This window comes from Eublepharis macularius, chromosome 1 (genome assembly GCF_028583425.1).
Source record: "Eublepharis macularius isolate TG4126 chromosome 1, MPM_Emac_v1.0, whole genome shotgun sequence".
NCBI lineage: Eukaryota > Metazoa > Chordata > Lepidosauria > Squamata > Eublepharidae > Eublepharis > Eublepharis macularius.
In genome coordinates this window covers 164,717,477-164,735,430 of record NC_072790.1, presented here as the reverse complement: position 1 = coordinate 164,735,430, position 17,954 = coordinate 164,717,477, and the positions used below count along the sequence as shown (strand labels likewise).

General features: G+C 44.7%; 1 protein-coding gene across 1 annotated transcript; it reads left to right on the top strand.

The window, feature by feature from the left end:
* Positions 1–194: 194 nt before the first annotated feature.
* On the top strand, positions 195–15,269 carry LOC129330757 (sulfotransferase 6B1-like). The gene is made up of 7 exons (XM_054980942.1): positions 195–572; positions 1,912–2,030; positions 3,697–3,786; positions 7,855–7,981; positions 11,910–12,004; positions 12,850–13,006; positions 14,437–15,269. The coding sequence occupies exons 1-7, from the start codon at positions 371–373 to the stop codon at positions 14,565–14,567; spliced, it is 921 nt and encodes a 306-aa protein (XP_054836917.1). The 5' UTR covers positions 195–370; the 3' UTR covers positions 14,568–15,269.
* Positions 15,270–17,954: the final 2,685 nt, after the last annotated feature.

Here is a 17,954-nt window from a genome sequence, read left to right as displayed (position 1 = left end):
ATATTCTTGTCATTCTTTGTACAATAAGGAACTGCATTTAGATGATTGCAGTCTATTCTTTCCAACCCTCGAGGGCCTCTAGCGTGACAAACTCCAGTTGATTTTTTTCCCCAGCAAGAGTACTGCCCAGAAAGGAAAAGATTAAGTAACTCTTAATTCCCCTAAGTTGTTGAAACCAGATAGATTTACAAGTCAGAGCATAAATCAAAAGTTGCTGAGTGAGCTTGCGTGATTCAGCATTGTTTTCCCTTCTGCAATATCCTTTCTTTCTTGAACAAGAGATAAAGGAAGAGCTGGGACCTCTTTTCACCACTTAGCTTTAGCAGAGCTAGAAAGGGCATCAAGGCAGAAGCAGCAGACAGAGTCAACCATGGCCAGTAAAAAGAGTGCTGCTGCTCAATATATGGAGGCCTTTTTTGCTGCCTGTAAAGAGAAAGAGAATGGTGAACTGCTGACTACTTTCAGAGGGGTGCTGTATCCTGATCGCCTTTGCAGTCCTGAGACCTTTGAAGCACTGGAAGCCATGGAAGCCAGAAAGGATGATGTGCTAATAGTTGCTTATCCAAAATGTGGTAAGTGTCAATTTTTGAAGGGAAATGTTAAAAAAGAAAGGGCTATCACTTGCTCTCTGACCATTGATAATGATATGCAAGTTAATGTTCTTGAGAAAGAGAATGCTGCTAAGGGCTTCAGTTTTCTTGGAAATTATGCCTGTTTCCATTATGGGCACTACTTCCTACTCCAGCAAGGGATCATGCAATGAAAAAGGAAAAAGGAAAACGCTTTGAATATACTCTTTCAACATGTGTTTTACTGGCAATGTAAATGAGTTCATTAGGCAGCAGACTCCACAAAGCTCTTTCTGTTTTCTTCTGTGCTTTACTGTTTTTACGCTGTTTACTTTTGCAATGGCCCTGAAACACAGCTGAAGTAAAGTTACCATTGGGTTCAGAATATGTGAATTTATATTGACAAATTCATCCCAGGGAAGTAATGTGAATGTCACCATGAACAGTTCAATTACTTACAAGGATGCTGCTTTTTAATCAAAAGAACTGCCTTCCAGAGGCTGAATTGGCGCAGGGGAAGGCGCAAGGTGGAGTGGGAACTTTATTTTAATCCTTCCCCTCCATGCCAGTTTTCAGCTGGAAATTGCCCCCCTTCAAGCTATTTTCCTTCACTGGGGTAAAGAGTTTTTAAAAAAACCCTGTTCCCACATGCTGTTCTCCCTCTTGAAAATGTAGTTGGGAAAGTTGAAAAGGAAAGAAAAACATGTTAAGACACCTAATATGTAGCTCTGTCCTTAGACCTTGTTGTCCCTAAGGAAGAAACCCAGTGTCTAAGGGGTCTATACCACTTGGATTCATATGATGTAATGTTCTCTATGAAAAAAATTATTCCCATTCACAGGAAACTAGCATGACAAGAGGAGGGCGGGGCTTGAATCCTTCTTCTGCTTTCTAATTGTCTCTACAGAGGGGTGTTTTTTTTTTAGTAAAGCACAGCAATTGATCAGGAGAGTCCTGATCTATAGACTGAAGTGTGTACAGCTCAGACATAGATTTTCTACTTCAGTGGGACTAGGCCTTCATATTCATTAAGAATATAAATATAGTAAATATTGTAGTGGCATTGCATACATCTGTTGATCGCTTTGCATTGCATTGCATTGCATTCGTTTATTGGTCACTTTCTGTTTGGCAGGATATTATAGATTGAGAAGGGATAATGACCTTTCTCATTACTTGCTAATGTCTAGTAAATTTTTGAATGAAAGGAGCAGTTAATTTTAAAGACTGTGGCCACAGTCCAAGACAGAGTTAGGCATGCTTAAAGCCCACATGTTTTATGTAAATATGTACTGAACTGGGTAGCTAATGTCCCTTGACCCTATTCCCTTTTCTGTTGCAGGCACAAACTGGACACTACATATTCTGAATGAAATGATAGCTGCTATTCCAGGTAACGAGGACTTGCCGTCTCCTGAGCACTTCCAAATGATTGAATTTGGACCCCCAGAAAAATTTCAGGTCAGTATAAATCCATAACATTAGTTTCAAAAACCATCAGTATTTAACAGTGCAAACCTATGTAGTTAATCCCGTCTAAACTCATTAATTTTCAATGGAAGACTAGTGTATTTCTGTATAGGCCTGCATGGTACATGTTTTAAGTTTACAGTATCCTACAAAGAAAATGACACTTTACAGGTACAGTATGTGACTGTACAAACATTTATACAATTTGATTACTTGAACTCTGGAACCAGTTGTAATCTACTGTCATATAAAATCACACACATACACATATATATTACACTTTGACACGGAGAGTTAGAAATGTAAAATATATTTTAATTGAAAGGGCTAACTTGGCTGTGAAAAACTAGGCTAGACTTTCCCTGACAACTCAGACATATCCTGCTGTATATCATATACTGTAGAAGCAAACTAAATCAGGTTTCACTCTCAAGTTACTTATAAAAAATCGGTCCATACTGTTGTTAAAGTTTCTGTTTGGAGTTAACCAAAGCTGTGCTCCCTTGATTCCATGCTGCATTTTCAGCTGGGAGGGGAGAAGAGACAGATTCAGAGCTCAGCCAACTACTGCCATAGATCTTCTACAGCCATGAAAAATATAGCTAACTCCTTATACACAAGGTATTAGGGCAAGTAAGAGAAGACAAAACCAACCTGAACTTTCTACATAATCCTGTCTTACCCTGCATTCATGCCTTGGTCCTCTCAGCCATATTCCTTTAGCAGAATGAGTGGTTAGAGTCTGGCATCTAGTACAGCAGTTACTTGGCACCCCAGTTATAGCTCTCCCCTCTCATAAGAGTCCTATTGGTCTTTAACCTAGTAACAGCTACTTAAAATGCAATACTAAACAGAATTATACCTTTCTAAGTCCATTGAAGTCAATGGGCTTAGAACAGTGTAGCTACGGGTTGCACTGTTCCTTTGTAAATATTTGAGGAGGACTTAGGCATAGTGGCAATACCACAGCAATTATATATCGCCAGAGTTCTTTCAAACTGAATGTATCTTTAATTGATGCTCTCTGTAGCATGGATATAAAGTTGAGGATGGGGCTTGAATCCCTACCAAAATGTCTCCCTTTCTTATAACTACACCACTGTTTCAATAAGTTGGAATTTGAGAAGAGCATATGATAACCTCATTCCCTACAAAACCTTACAACCTTATACTAATACACCAGTGGAAAGCTGGGCCTCTATTGCATTTTATGGTAAACACTCATATTCATAACCGGGTTCAGTTTTCAGATAATGACACAGAACACAGAAACATTCATTAGCCAGTGGTGAATATAAGCCAGTGAGTCAACCCAGCCATTTACCCTGAGAATCATTGATTAGGCTAGGAGCCAATACTGTCTCTTCTGCCAGCCAGGACCAGTCTTGATTCAACTTCTTAGCAAAATAACTGGGACCATGTGCATAAACTTCAGGGAGAGGCACTTCATGATTCTATTTCTTGTGCTCACAGATAGCCCAGTCCAGGAGGAAGCAGAGGCATACTTGTGCCGGGAGATTTCAGAGACATTTCACCCTTCATCCCACTGATCTGTTACACTAATAGCAGTGCTTTGTCCTGGTGTAAAGAATCTTCCTCTGATGTGAAAGCTTTAAAATTACACAATGACATTAATTTGATATAAATTTCATTTTAGAAGTTGAAAAACCAGCCCTCCCCACGTGTTTTTGTTACTCATCTCCATTATGATAACCTTCCCAAGTCTTTCATTGAAAAAAAGACAAAAGTAAGTAACCATCTTTATTATTGCTGTTACTATATAATGCTGCATTATATAGCATTAACTGTGGACAGTGAATATTGACATAATATAGATCTGATAATATAACTTCATGCCTATTTTAAATTCATTAGAGCTAGTGGGAGCAGAGTTTTCTTACCTGTCATTTCTGCAAAGACAATGCCTCTGGAACTGTGGTGCCTTCTGTCTAAAGGTCTGCCATATCTTTGGGCCAATTCACACATTACACAGTCCACATGAAGGATATGTGTCCACCATATGGACTTAAAAGTCATTCTGCTATGGGTGGACCGTGCTGGGAAATTAATTCAGAAATATACACAGGCCTGATTTGGATCAGGACTACATTGTATGAGAGGTTGTTCAGTCCTTGGTCTCCCTCCCTCAGGGAGACTGCCAAAATAGAAATTCGGCTATTAGCTGTGAGGCTTTGGGGAGCTTTTTTTGCAGATAAAATCTTGTCTCTCTGCTGCGATCTGCCAGCCGTGGTTGATACAGTAAGGGAACTGGAGGCCCCTTGGCCATCTTCTGGTTCAACCTTAGATCACTTCAGTCTGATCTCCAGGGATGAGGTGGACAGGATCCTGCAGCTGGTTAGGCCCAGCATGTGCTCCCTGGACCCCTGCCCATCGTGGCTGGTGAAAGCCAGTGTCGATAGGTTGAGGGCTCAACTGGAGGATATTATTAATACATCATTAAGCTCTGGGGTTTTTCCCGAGGCATTGAAGGAAGCCGTGGTGAGGCCTCTTTTTAAAAAGCCATCTTTGGACCTTGCCGACCCATCCAGTTACTGCCCAGTATTGAACCTCCCATTCCTGGGAAAGGTGATTGAGCGGGTGGTGGTCGAGCAGCTGCAGGTTTTCCTGGAAGAGACTTCTGTCCTGGACCCATACCAGTCTGGCTTCTGTCCAGGTCACGGGATGAAGACAGTGTTGGTCACCCTCACGGACGATCTCCGCAGACACCTGGATCGAGGTGGGTTGGCGCTGCTGATATTGCTAGATCGCTCAGCAGTGTTCGACATGGTCAACCATGAGTTGTTGGACCACTGCCTTGCCGATGTGGGGATTTGAGGGACGGCCTTGCAGTGGCTTGTCTCCTTTCTCCATGGTCGGGGACAGAGGGTAGCACTGGGGGAGAGAGTGTCCACGCACAAGCCATTGGTGTGCGGCGTCCCTCAGGGGGTGTGTTATGACCTGTACTTTCTTTGGGGTAGAGTTTTCTTTTAATCTTCCCCTTACACCCTCTGGGTAGTTTGCTGCCACCAGGAATATATTATTCCAAAATATTTTATTCAAATTTCCCCTTTGGTAACGTGTTTAAGCGTCAGGCTCCTTCGTGGTTCTATGTGGCCCTGAGGATATGAATGGGATATAGCAATGACAGCTACACTGGGATATAACAAAACAAAATAAATGTTTATTTTTCAAGAAGCGTATTGGTTTCATAAAAATAGTTCTTAAAGTTACTTCCTATAAACTCATTCACACAGATCTCTTCTAAGGCTTCACACACAGTTAGCCTCCTTCACTAGACTCAAAAGTTCTCTCACAAATACTTCAAATATAGGCAGCACACAGTTGGCCTCTCTTTCCCTGACTGAGTGTCCTTTCACAAACATGCTCAGTTCAGGTTCCACACAGGTTATATTTCTGTCATAAATACTTCAGTATACTCAGGAAGCACACAGCTAGCCTGCTTTCTTCTGACTGAAACTTTTCTCCCTGCGCTCTCAGTCTAAACTGCATTTACTCCACCCACACTCTCAGTCATCAACCAATCACATCACTCACTCTTCCCTCTCTCACCCCCACTCTTCACCTAGCTCAAACCAAGCATTTAAAGACACATGCACACATTTACTTGGGATCTTCACAGGGTTATACTCTCTTCCCTGTTGTTCAACCTTTATATGTGCCCCCTTGCCCAGTTGGTGCAGAGTTTCCAACTGGGTTGTCACCAGTATGTGGATGACACCCAGTTATATCTGCTGATAGGCGGCCGACCTGAATCGGCCCCGGACGTCCTGTTGAGAGCCTTGGAGGTGGTATCTGGTTGGGTGAAGCAGAGCAGACTGAAGCTGAACCCTGTGAAGACAGAGGTCCTGTATTTGGGCCGTGGGCTGCAGGATACGTGGATTTGTCTTCTGGCCTTTGAGGGGGCCCCGTTGGTGCCTGTCTCGTCAGTTAGGAGTCTTGGCGTGATCCTGGATTCTTCCTTATCTATGGTGGCTCAGGTCACGTCTGTGGCCCAGACTACTTTTTTCCAACTACAGCAGGCTAGGCAACTTGCCCCCTATCTTTCAGTCTAGGACCTAACCACAGTGATCCATGCAACGGTCACCTCTAGACTAGATTACTGTAACTCCCTCTACGCAGGGCTACCCTTGGATCTGACCCAGAAACTACAGTGGGTCCAGAATGCTGCTGCTCAGGTCCTGATGGACATTCCATTCAGGTCACATATTACACCAGTTTTGCAGCAGCTTCATTGGCTTCCCGTGGAGTTCCAGGTCCGTTTCAAGGTGTTGATGTTGACCTTTAAAGCCCTAAATGGATGGGGACCAGCATACCTGAGGGACTTTCTCTCTCCGTATGTACCCGGAAAGCGCTTCATTCAGCAGATAAGAACTTGCTGGTGATCCCTGACCCCAGGGAGGCTCATTTGGCCTCAATCAGGGCCAGGGCTCTTTCAGTCCTGGCCCCAACCTGGTGGAACTCTCTGTCTGAAGACACTCGGGATCGCCAAGATCTGGTATCATTTCGGTGGGCCTGCAAGACAGAGATGTTCTGCCAGGCATATGGTTGAGGCCAGTATTAGGACCATCATTGAGCCTCCCATCGCCTTCTCCGATCCAATGACATCCCATCCATCCGGGTGTCTCCCTCTTTGTATTTGAGGGCAGGAATGTACAATAGGCCATCTGAGTTAGGATATGATTTTAATTGTATTTATATAATTATATATTTTATGGATGTTGTAAACCCATCCTAAGCCCGCTTGTGGGAAGGGAGGGCTAAATACCAAATAAAGTAAAGTAAGTAAAGAAGAGGCTTCAGACTACCCACCATGCCATTTTCTTGACCTGAAACAGCCCCCAACAACCTACTGTTTACCTTTTTATTGGAAAACTAGACATAGCCATCAGTATGTGTAGGGGACATCGCGTCAGTACAAGTAAGTTTCCTCAACCAGCAAATAGTGGTTCCCTTGGGCCACTGAGAGCCAAGGGAACAATGTGAGGAGAAGGCTGAAGTCCCTTTACCCCACAGGTGGTAAGGTAGGTAAAGGCAGTCCCCTGTGCAAGCACCAAGTCATTACTGACCCATGGGGGGACATCACATCACCATGTTTTCTTGGAAGACTTTTTACGGGGTGGTTTGCCATTGCCTTCCTCAGTCATCTACACTTTACCCCCAGGAAACTGGGTACTCATTTTACCAACCTTGGAAGGATGGAAGGCTGAGTCAGCCTTGAGCTGGCTACTTGAACCCAGCTTCCACTGGGATCGAACTCAGGTCATGAGCAGAGCTTGGACTGCAGTACTGCAGCTTACCACTCTGCGCCATGGGCTCCTAGCACACCACAGGTGGATCTGATCCAAATCAGGCCCATGTGCATCTGAAAATTAAGTTCTCAGCATAGACCATACATAGCATGTCAGTTAACAGTCCACCATGTGGACCGTGTAACAGCTCTTTGTCACAGGTACTAAAGCAAAACATACTGAACAAGATAGGTCCCTTCCCTGCTTTGTTTCTCACAGTCAATAGTATCCTGGGGAAAATTCTGTGTTGAACCCAGATATGGCAATCAATTGAATCCTGAATATGAAGGAAAGAGTGTCTCTATTACTGGAACACAAGTCCACTTTACTCAACTTCTTGCTTCTTGTTGTGGCAGTCTCTTATTCTCTAGAGTATATATGAAAAATCCAAAGCACTTAATTAGGATAGGATGACCCTTTCCAGAGTTTGATAAATTAGTAGTTTCACATCATTACTATTTGATTTAAACCACAAACATGTAATGTACCTTTCGTTGTTTTTATAGATATTGGTGATATTTCGAAATCCCAAAGATGCAGCTGTATCCTACTTCCATTTCTATAACAAAAATCCTCTGCTTCCAAATATCACTTCATGGGATGAATTCTTTCAAAAGTTCATGAGTGGTGAAGGTATATATTATAATAAACTTTTCCCTAGTGAATTTCAAAACACTAGCATTCTATTCTCAAATTCTGTCCAGTTTTGAGTGTAATATGGGGAAGACAAAGACACTTCATACAAGGCACAATTTAAGGTCATGAAATATGAAGTGAAACATATTTCAAGTGACTAAGGAGTAGCTGCAGTTTGAGTGTGCATGTGGTCCTTCAGCTTGCAGCTAATAAAGATTGGGGTGCCAATCCACAGATAGTGGCTTCAGATCTCCTGGAATTACAACTAATCTCCAGGACATAGAGATCAGTTCCCCTAGAGGAAATGGCTGCTTTGGAGGGTGAACTGTATGGCATTATACCCTGCTGAGGTTCCTCCCCCCCACAAAAGCCCGCCCTCTCCATGCTCCACCCCCAAAATCTTCAGGAATTTCTCAACCTGCAGCAGGCAACCCTAAATCCAGAAAGGAGGGCACAGCTGAATTCCAGCTTCAAAATTATTGTTGTTGTTCTCGTTTATTTATAGTCTCACTGAGATCCAAGGTGGATTACATACTGCAAGTGAGTACAATATAATCAATAGCTAGAACATTCACAAAGCAAAAATAGAATATGATCAACAATTAGGACATTCCATGAAAAAAAGATATAAGAGTGTATGGTAGCTGCAAATTTGAAAACGAGTAAAAAAATGTTGAACGCATAGACAAAACCTTTCTAAATTAAAGTGTAAGTAATTTACATGATATCTTTAGTAACATCAAACTAGCCAGTAGAAGCATATCTACACCAGCAGACAGTACCTAACAATCCCTGTCCCTTGCCAAGGCATCTCTCTGAGCTGTTTCTTATGACAGCTCTATAATCGGAGTAGAAGCCCTCTTGAATAATTTAGTCTTAAATAGTTTGCAGAAAGCCAGGTGTCAGGGCTTGCAGCGGCCACCGCTGGGTGGGGCCCCGGTCTGACGGGCCCTGACATCAAAGGGGTGCCAGGGATGCTGCAGGACCCTGCTGTGTGGAAGGAGGGGTGGTATACCTCACCCAGACTCCCTCTCAGTCCACTCGCTGGCCTGCTCAACCTGTGCCACTCACCCCCTTTGATCTCCACCATCTCCTCCTTCATTGACTCTCCTCCTTGCCTCCAGTCTGCTCCACTCCATTGCTCCTACTCAACTCACCCCACCCTGTGGGTGTGCTTCCCTTTTATCTCTTCAGCCTAGCCACGCTCAACGTGCCAACCACGCCCTCCTGCTGCCTTCCATCCATGGCCCTAGCTGGCCTAGGCAGCTGCACCTGTGCTCATTTGGCTGGAAGCACTGGGCCGGTCCACCTGTGCCTTGTTGGCTGGCTGTCCAGCCTCCCTGGCTGATCTGACGGCTGAAGGCAGGCACAGCTGAGCCTCCCTGGCTGGCTGTCCATCTCCTCCCACAGAATGCCTCAGGCAACTCCACCTGGGGCTCCTTAGCTCCTAGCATCTCCTGGGCTAGGTTAGTGCTTTCCAGCAGGGCTGCAGGCTGGGGCATGGCTCTGAGCTGCTGAGGCTGCTTCTCTTCCCTGGCTGGTAAGGCTTCAGCTTGGCCCGCTGCTGGCTGCCTGTCCCCACCATCTTGGCCCTCTCTGTTTGCTCTAGCCCCCTCTGGGTTGCCCCCAGTCTCCTTACCTGGCCCCCCACTGGAGGGTGGGGCTGGCTGTCCTCCACCTGCCCCTTCTAACCCTCTGAGGCTTGGGTGTCTCTTCCCTTCCCCCTGTGGCTGGCTGGGGCTTGGGTGTCTCTTCCCTTCCCCCTGGGGCCAGCTGGTGCTGGGCCTGGCTGTCTGCTGAGGCACCTGGGCTGCTGTCTCCCGGGGGTCTCCCATCCTTTTCTCCAGGTAAGTCTGGGGGCTGGGCTGTAGACCCCGGACACCAGGAAACAGGGCGTTTTCCTGACCTCCTCAGGCAGGCCATTCCATAAGGTGGGGGCAACCACAGAGAAAGTGTGTGTACTGCCAGATGTTGATTTAGCCCCGATGCAGGGTGGTATCTGCAGAAGGCCCTGTTCAGATGAGCAAAGGTGCCATGTCAGAACATGGGGTGAGAGGCAGTTGCACAGATATGAGGGTCCAAGGCCATGAAGGGCTTTGAATCAGTGCCGGATCTAGGGTTGCCCACGCCTGGGGCAACCCTCGGCCGGCCATCTCGCACGCATGCGCTCCCCACGCTGCGTGATGACATCACTTCGGTGATGTCATCACGCAGGGTGGAATAGAGGCAGCGTGCAGGGCTGGGAAACCGCCCGCGACATTCGCCTCCCTGCAGGCGAATGGCACAGGCGGCCCTGCAGCCCCCCGCACTGCTTTTGCCTGCCTCGCAGGACAGGGGGCAGCTGGCTTGCTGGGCACCCCCTGCCCTGTGGGGCAGGCAAAAGGCAGCGCGGCCCCCCGCACTGCTTTCGTCTGCCCTGCAGGACAGGGGGTGGCCAGCTTGCCACGCACCCCCTGCCCTGCAGGGCAGGCAAAAGCAGCGTGGGGGGCTGCGGGCCGCTCACGCCATTCGCCTGCCACGCAGGACGGGGCGGCCGGCTTGCCGCGCACCCCCTGCCCTGCAGGGCAGGCAAAAGGCAGCGCAGCCACCCATGCCATTTGCCTGCCCCGCAGGACAGGGGGCGGCCGCCCGTCCCCTGTCCTGCAGGGCAGGCAAACGGCACGGGTGGCCCCACAGCCCCCGCGCTGCCTTTTGCCTGCCCTGCAGGACAGGGGGTGCACGGCAAGCCGGCCACCCCCTGTCCTGCGGGGCAGGCGAAAGGCAGCGCGGGGGGCTGCGAGGCTGCCCACACTGCTGCCTGCGCCCTCTTTGGTGGTGCCAGGAGCCGACTACCCCCCCGCCCCCCTTGATCCAGCCCTGCTTTGAATTGAGCCTTGAATTGAGCCTAGTAACTGATGGGTAGCCAATGGAATGACTGCAGAATGGGAGTGAATTGCATGCTCTGTCTAGCTCCTGAAAGTAAACAAGCTGCAGCGTTTTACACCAGCTGGAGTCTCCAAGTTGACTATTAGAGGAGACCTATGTAGAGTGAATTATAGTTGTCTAGTCTTGATGTTATTGTGGCATGAATCCAGGTGGTCAAATCAGCTGTGTCAAAGTGGAGGGCCACCTTCCAGGCTAGTCTAAGTTGGGAGAAGGCCTTTTGTGCCACTGCATTTCCTTGCTTCTCTAGCAGCAGTGCTGGATCCAATATAACCCCCTAGCCTCTTCACTGAGTCAGTCAGGGTCAACTGGCCCCCATCAAAGGTCCTTCAAGATCTCTGCTTTTTCAACCAGCATCACTTCTGTCTTGTCTGGGTTCACTTTCAATTTGTATACTCTCAGCCCTTTGACAACATTGTCAAGCAGTGACTCATTATCTCTATAACTTCACAAGGGGATTTGTTTAGTGATATATAGAGCTAATCTCTGCATTTCTGCCCCTTAGCTTTTAATCGTTTTTTTAAAAAAAATTATTTCACAGCTTTGCTTAGCTGGAAGGAGGAAAGAAGGCCTCCTGGCTCAGTATGATTGTGAGCCAAATGTTTGGAACCTCATCTCCTCTTAGTTTGGCAACATTAGATATTTACTATCCTCTCTTCTTGGAAAAGAGAGTTTTCTCAGCATTCTGATTTCCTATGGTTCAGTTACAGGCCATCTTTTTATCTCCTATCATAACAGAGAATGACTAGCCTAGCATGGTGAAACTGTCTGTAGGATTGCACACAAATCAATGTCATGTCCAAGATAGAATTCAAATTTATTATTGATTAATATGGGGTGAATTCAAACATTTCCTCACTCTCCAATCATCACATTGATTTGTGTCAACCAATTTTTATGTTACCACAATTCATCTTAAATCACATGCTGATCTTCCTTCATAAACTGAAACAAATGTTGTAGTGTAATTTTCTCTGCCTTTGTTGGTTGCGTTTCATTTCAGTTTGCTGGAAGTCCTATTTTGACCATGCTCTTGTTTGGGATAAACATGTGGATGATGAAAATATCAAGATCATGACGTTTGAAGACATGAAAGAAGTGAGTATTCTATGAAATCGAAAGAACAATTTTCCCACTCAGTTTTCTGATCAGATGAGCTCCTTATCATTAGTGGCTACTCTTAAATAATCCCGGCATCTTAATATTGCATTCCAGGTTTGAAGAAGACATGCATAGTGGATAATCTTTTATTTTCTTCCACTTATTATTTGGCAGTTTGTGGCATTGTTCATGCAGTTTCAAAGCAATATCCCCTTTTATTATCTTGGCGGGCGGGTGGTATTAAAAAGGCCATGATCGTTCAGTAATCATAATCATTAAACCAGTGAGATTAGTGTTTTATTATACACTATTTCAATATTGTCTCAAGACAGCCACATTCTCCTCCCCTAGCAGACCCTTCTAACCCTGGGAGTGGGTCTCTGGGGTCACAGAATCCATGTGCCACATGAGTTGGGAGAGCTGCAGTGAGGAAACTGAAAAGGACAAAATTGTTCTCTCCTCCTCCTTTCTTGAGTACAGCTCTGCTCATGGAAGAAGGAAGAGGCGTGGTTTCCTCCATTCCACTCTCAATCTCCATAGTTCATTGGTCCACGTGAGTTCCACAGAGACCCTACTTTCCCAGGATCAGAAGAAATTGCTTAGGGGAGAGGAAGGTGTCAAAGGTACACCCCTGCCACTGCCTACTGATGACTCTCTGAATCCTGCCCAATGGAAACGTACATTTTGGGCAGCATGAAATAGAAAACACTTGAATAATGACCGAGATTTCTAGCCTTCCTTATCCATGGATTTTAGGGAAGATTAATATTTAACAACTTGCACCAAAAGTAGCAAAGATATTTATGAAATGATACAAAATGTCCTGTATTGTTATTTTACAGAACCTTTATGAAGCAGTGAAACAAATTGCTCAGTTTCATGAATTTTCCCTGCCTGATGAGACAATTCGGACTATTGCAGACAAAGCCACATTTCAAGAAATGAGTAGTAAATCCAGTGAAACCCATGGATCATTTGCTCCTGTCCTTTTCAGGAAAGGTACTATTTTATGCAGAATAATCATCTCAGTTTCAAAGATCTACATAAGCAGCCATGTATTTCTTCCAGTAACATGAACCATTTAGTGAACATCATCCTCCTGATTAGTTTGTAGTACAACTCCTTTTAAAATAAGGCCAAAGTAAACAGCGCACACGGCTGCTGCTGGACTTGGCTGTGTCATGACATGACAGTGTTCTGCTTTTTCCTGGGATCCATCAATAACAGCCAATGATGTGGAGCAGAGGCAGGGTATGCAGGATGTTGTGACATCGACTCTTAAAGCTCTGTTAAACATGACAGAGAAGAGGCAAGTTAAATGTGCAACAGCTCTCTTCAACAGCAGCTGTACATTTAGTGTGTAACCTGTGGTCTGGTTCTAAGACTTTTAAAATAAGCTTTTGCTGTGACATGTGGCCAAATTAAATTATATATCCTCCACAAGTTCATGCAAGTGAACAGAATTCCATGTGCTTACTCTCTGATAAGATTGCAATCAATGTACCAACTGCAGTTTCTGAACAGTCTTTAAAGTCATCCTGGAGAATGTGACAGTAGTCATCCTTCTTTAGGCACATCTACAACTGACACATCATCTAAAACTGGGTAAAATGTGTATGAGTGTTTCCTGAGCCTTTGAGAACAGAGCTGGGACCATGAGTATCATTATGCTGTCTATCTAGTATTGTCACTTCAAAAATTCTGGTACCTGGTTGAGGCCTTGCTTTTGGCAGAGTATGGAGTAAGTCTGAGGTGGAACCAGGGCAGAAATGATGGGTCCAACGGTTGAGATGAGTGGTTTGGAATGGAGCCCAGTACAAAAGCTGTCTCCCAAGACATGCAGTTAAAAAAAACCAAACACCAGCCAAGGGAATAGAAAAGGGTTTTGCCCATTGCAATGGGCTCCAAAGCTAGTGAATAGGCTAGGAAAGTTTCTTACAGTCAATTGGCAACCAATTGGCTCCTTCATGAATAATGCAGTGCAGTGTGGTGTAGTGGCTAGAGTACTGAATTAGTAGGATCTAGCAGACCTGGGTTCAAAACCCTGCTTTGCTAGAAAGCTTGTTCACAGTGTTGTGAGGAGAATGGGAGAAGAGTGAGCTCTCTGAACAAAGGCTGAGAAAAAATGTGCTAGATAAATACATCCAGAATAGACAAACTAGAAAACCCCAAATCAGTTAGATTATCATTAACATCTCCACCTTTTTTGGATGTTGATCAAAGAAGATGCACACATATGTAACTATAATTTTTCTTTTAATCTTGAGTGGTAAAAGCAGCTCACATATTCATAGGATACAGAAGTTAATAATTCTGAGTAAATTGAAACAATTAAATCACTTTACAGTCCAGAATTATGCATCTAATCTCTAAGCCTCTATGTATGGAGCCACAAATATTATAATTAATTTGCCATTGTTCTTATACAGGTGCAGTGGGTGACTGGAAGACATTGTTCACTGAAGCTCAGAGCAAAGAAATGGATGCAAAATTTGAAGAGTGTTTAGCAGGAACTAAACTGGGTGCTATGCTAAAATATCAAAAACACTGCACCATTTAAATTTTGCAACATCGGCAGTGCTATCCTAAGGGTGTAAGTCTGCTTAGGATGGCACTGCAGAAGCATGGTATTATGCTTATTAGTTATCCATTTTCCAAATGAGAATACAGTAACTAAAGTGGTTTAGATGTCTATGTACAAAAAATTAACACCCCACCCCAGTATTTTTTTTTGTTTCAAAGTCATGGGCCCAAATACTTAACATTTTAAATAATAGGAGTTAAGAGATTCACATATATGAGTCATGAAAGAATTCTGGAGCAGAAGAATCTGGAGTTTTTTATGTTTATGTCCCACTGCAAAGATATGAGATTCATTTAAAACTTTGTGGCCTATGTGGTCACATCCTACTTTTCCATCTTGCTGTACCTTCTGCTGAACTAGCTGAAACTATTTAGGGTGCCCATTGCCATATTTCTTGGGTTTAGGCTTACCTGAACAATCTCTGTATTATCTGGACTGTCACACTTTTACATACACAATGTGTGTGTACACACAGATACCTTGACATACAGATATGTGCCTCTGTCCTATGCCCCATTCTGTACTAATTAGCAAAACAGCTGAAAGGCTGGACTGTGAATCTATTAAGATCTTGTCTCTGCGATAAATTCACTTGATAGCCTTAATCAAACCACTCTCTCTCAGAGCCAAGCTACAAGTGACGCCTGACACAGGTTGGACACTTGTCAGCTTCCCTCAAGTTTTGATGGGAAATGTAGGCATCCTGGTCTTGCAGCTGTAATAGAGAGCCAAGCTGTAAAACCAGGACGCCTACATTTCCCATCAAAACTTGAGGGAAGCTGACAAGTGTCCAACCTGTGTAAGGCGTCACTTGTAGCTTGGCTCTCTGTCTGCAATGTATGCATAATAATGATCTAATGTACAAGATTCTTGTTAGCATCATTAAGAATATATACATGAATCACTTTGAACACCTGAATGCTAATTACAATAAACATCTTATTTGCCTCAAAAATACTGTATTAATTTTGCTTCCCCATCATATGAATCAAGCTCATGATTCTTTGTTTTCTCACCATTTTGTGTTTCCTCAGGCCGAACTTTTCCTATGTAGAAAAATGCAGGAGCTGTTGTAATTTGCACTTCCAGGCCTTCAGAGACTTACAGTGCAATCCTAAGAAGAGTTACTCCAGCCTAAGCCCATTGAAGTCAATGGGCTTAGACTGGAGTAACTCTCCATAGAATTGCACTGTGAGAAGACCTTACAAGTGCTGCCTACCAGTGCACTTCTAAACCAAGTTAGACCATTCTAAATCCGTTGAAGTGGACTTAGAAAGGTGTAACTCTGTTTAGGATTATGCTGTACTTCATCAATTTGTCATCAAGACTAAAAAGAAAGTAAAAGACAAGATTTATTAAGGAAAATTAGTGATCTGGGACAGAAACCTAATATAACCATATCCCAGTTTTGGTTTATGAATGAAAGAAATTAAAACAGAAAAATAAAAAAAAGTCTGTATTGCATGTATTTGAAAAAGATACCTGCGCCACCTTGTGTCCACTACTAATATGGGCAATAACATGACTAGCTTTGCTGGATTTTATTAAAGCAAAACAAAACCAGTATGAATCAGGATATTCACTAGATAGTGCTACAGGGAAAATATATGTTAATAACTAACATGCCTACATTATCAGATTAATACAACAGAATTATAGAACAAGCTATTAAAATATAGCAACTTTACAAACACTTGGGAACATTAAAAATCGTAAAACCTCAAAGCCAAATTATGCAATTCCTTTTATACATTTTAATATACAGGATTCTGATATTATTCCTGAATCCTGGAGGGTCATGTGGACAGTTACAGTTCTGATATTTGCAGATTCAAAGGAATCCAATTTCACTCTTAAACCAAAATGCTTCGTAGCAAACCTATTGAATAGAATGATAGCCAATATGCCTGTTCAGATCATTCTGCCTAGCAGATATATAGCTGATAATGTTTGAAAATGTATTAATTTAATAGAATGTTGTCATCAGCACAACATTCTGTCAACTTATTTGCTGATTAAGACAAGGTGTATCAGAATGGTCCCATGATGACTTTATTACAACTTGAACAGGAAACTATGCAGCTTAATGCTACACTTACCCATTGAATTCAAAAAGATCTCCTTCTGAACATAGTTGTGCTGGATCGAGATAAAAAACCTTCTGAGTATCTACAACTTCTCATATGTCCCATGCACCAATTGGCAGTTCCCCAGTAAAGGTAGCCTACCTGGCAGCAACCAGAACCCATGTCCTCTCTAGTTAGCTCTGTGTGTGTTGTGTATATTTCACGTGATTGCTCTCTTGCTGCTCCTTTAATAAAAACCGTTCCTGTTGAACATCTCTCTATTTACTTGAGAGTTCTTTAAGGGAACAATCCTGCTATATATTGGTGGAGATCCTACTAGTTACCCCCTCTCACAGCCAGGCCCGGCGCATCCATGGAGGTGGGTCTGGCAGCTACCTCGAGCGCTGAGGTGCCAGAGGGGGCCCCAGGGGTGGGGGCTGGGAAGCTGCCCATGTGCCGCCCCGGCCGCCTGCCCGCAGCTGCTGCGCCCGGCCGGGAATGCGTGCTGGTGGCAGCAGCACAGGGCAGTCTGAGCGGGCAGCCTCTCAGCCCTCCTGCTCAGTTGCCCCATACTGCTGCTGCCACCTGTACACAGCTGCGGGCCAGGCACGGCAGGCAGCTGGGGCAGCGCAGGGTAACTGAGTGGGAGGGCTGGGAGGCCACCCGCACACCATCCCAGCTGCCTGCCGCACCATGGGGCCAGTTCGCAGTGAATGCTGCGTGATGATGTCATCACGCAGTCCAGATGTGTGCACATGCAAAGAGCGCGCACATGGGGGCAGCAACAGCCCTGAAGCTGTCCCCAGCCTCAGGCACCAGAAACTCTGGCACTGGCCCTGCTCACAGTGTCTCCTTGTAAGCTAATTTCCCCAACTCACAAGGAACTCCCCCACACACACATTTTGGATAACAGGACTGCTTGCCCGCCCAGCCTCCTGAATGCCAGGGGAGTGGCCAGAGATCACATCAATCCAGAGTGACATCAACACACCAAGCCCAGGTATATTTTATAATGCAATCCAGTATATTTTTAATGCAATCTAGTAACCCTATTGCTATATAAAGGAAGGCAATGGCAAACCATCTCTGTTCATCTCATGCCTGGAACACCACAGGGAAGAGATCACCATAAGTTGTTGTGACTCGAGAGCACATTCTTCTTGATTCGTTTTCGTTTTCTCAGCCATGTCGGACGCTCCTCTTCGCAGGTCCGAGAGGAAGCGCCCGAGCACCCTGTCCGGGCGGCTGATCTGCGAAGATTAGCCCCCAAAACTCCCAGTGAGGGAGGCTGGGTCCG

What these genes read in the sequence shown, in the direction of transcription:
- LOC129330757 (XM_054980942.1), top strand. Translation starts at nt 371, where the DNA reads ATGGCCAGTAAAAAGAGTGCTGCTGCTCAATATATGGAGGCCTTTTTT. An exon ending in TCATTGAAAAAAAGACAAAA is followed by an intron (nt 3,787 to 7,854) that starts GTAAGTAACCAT and finishes TTGTTTTTATAG; the next exon opens with ATATTGGTGATATTTCGAAA. An exon ending in CGTTTGAAGACATGAAAGAA is followed by an intron (nt 12,005 to 12,849) that starts GTGAGTATTCTA and finishes GTTATTTTACAG; the next exon opens with AACCTTTATGAAGCAGTGAA.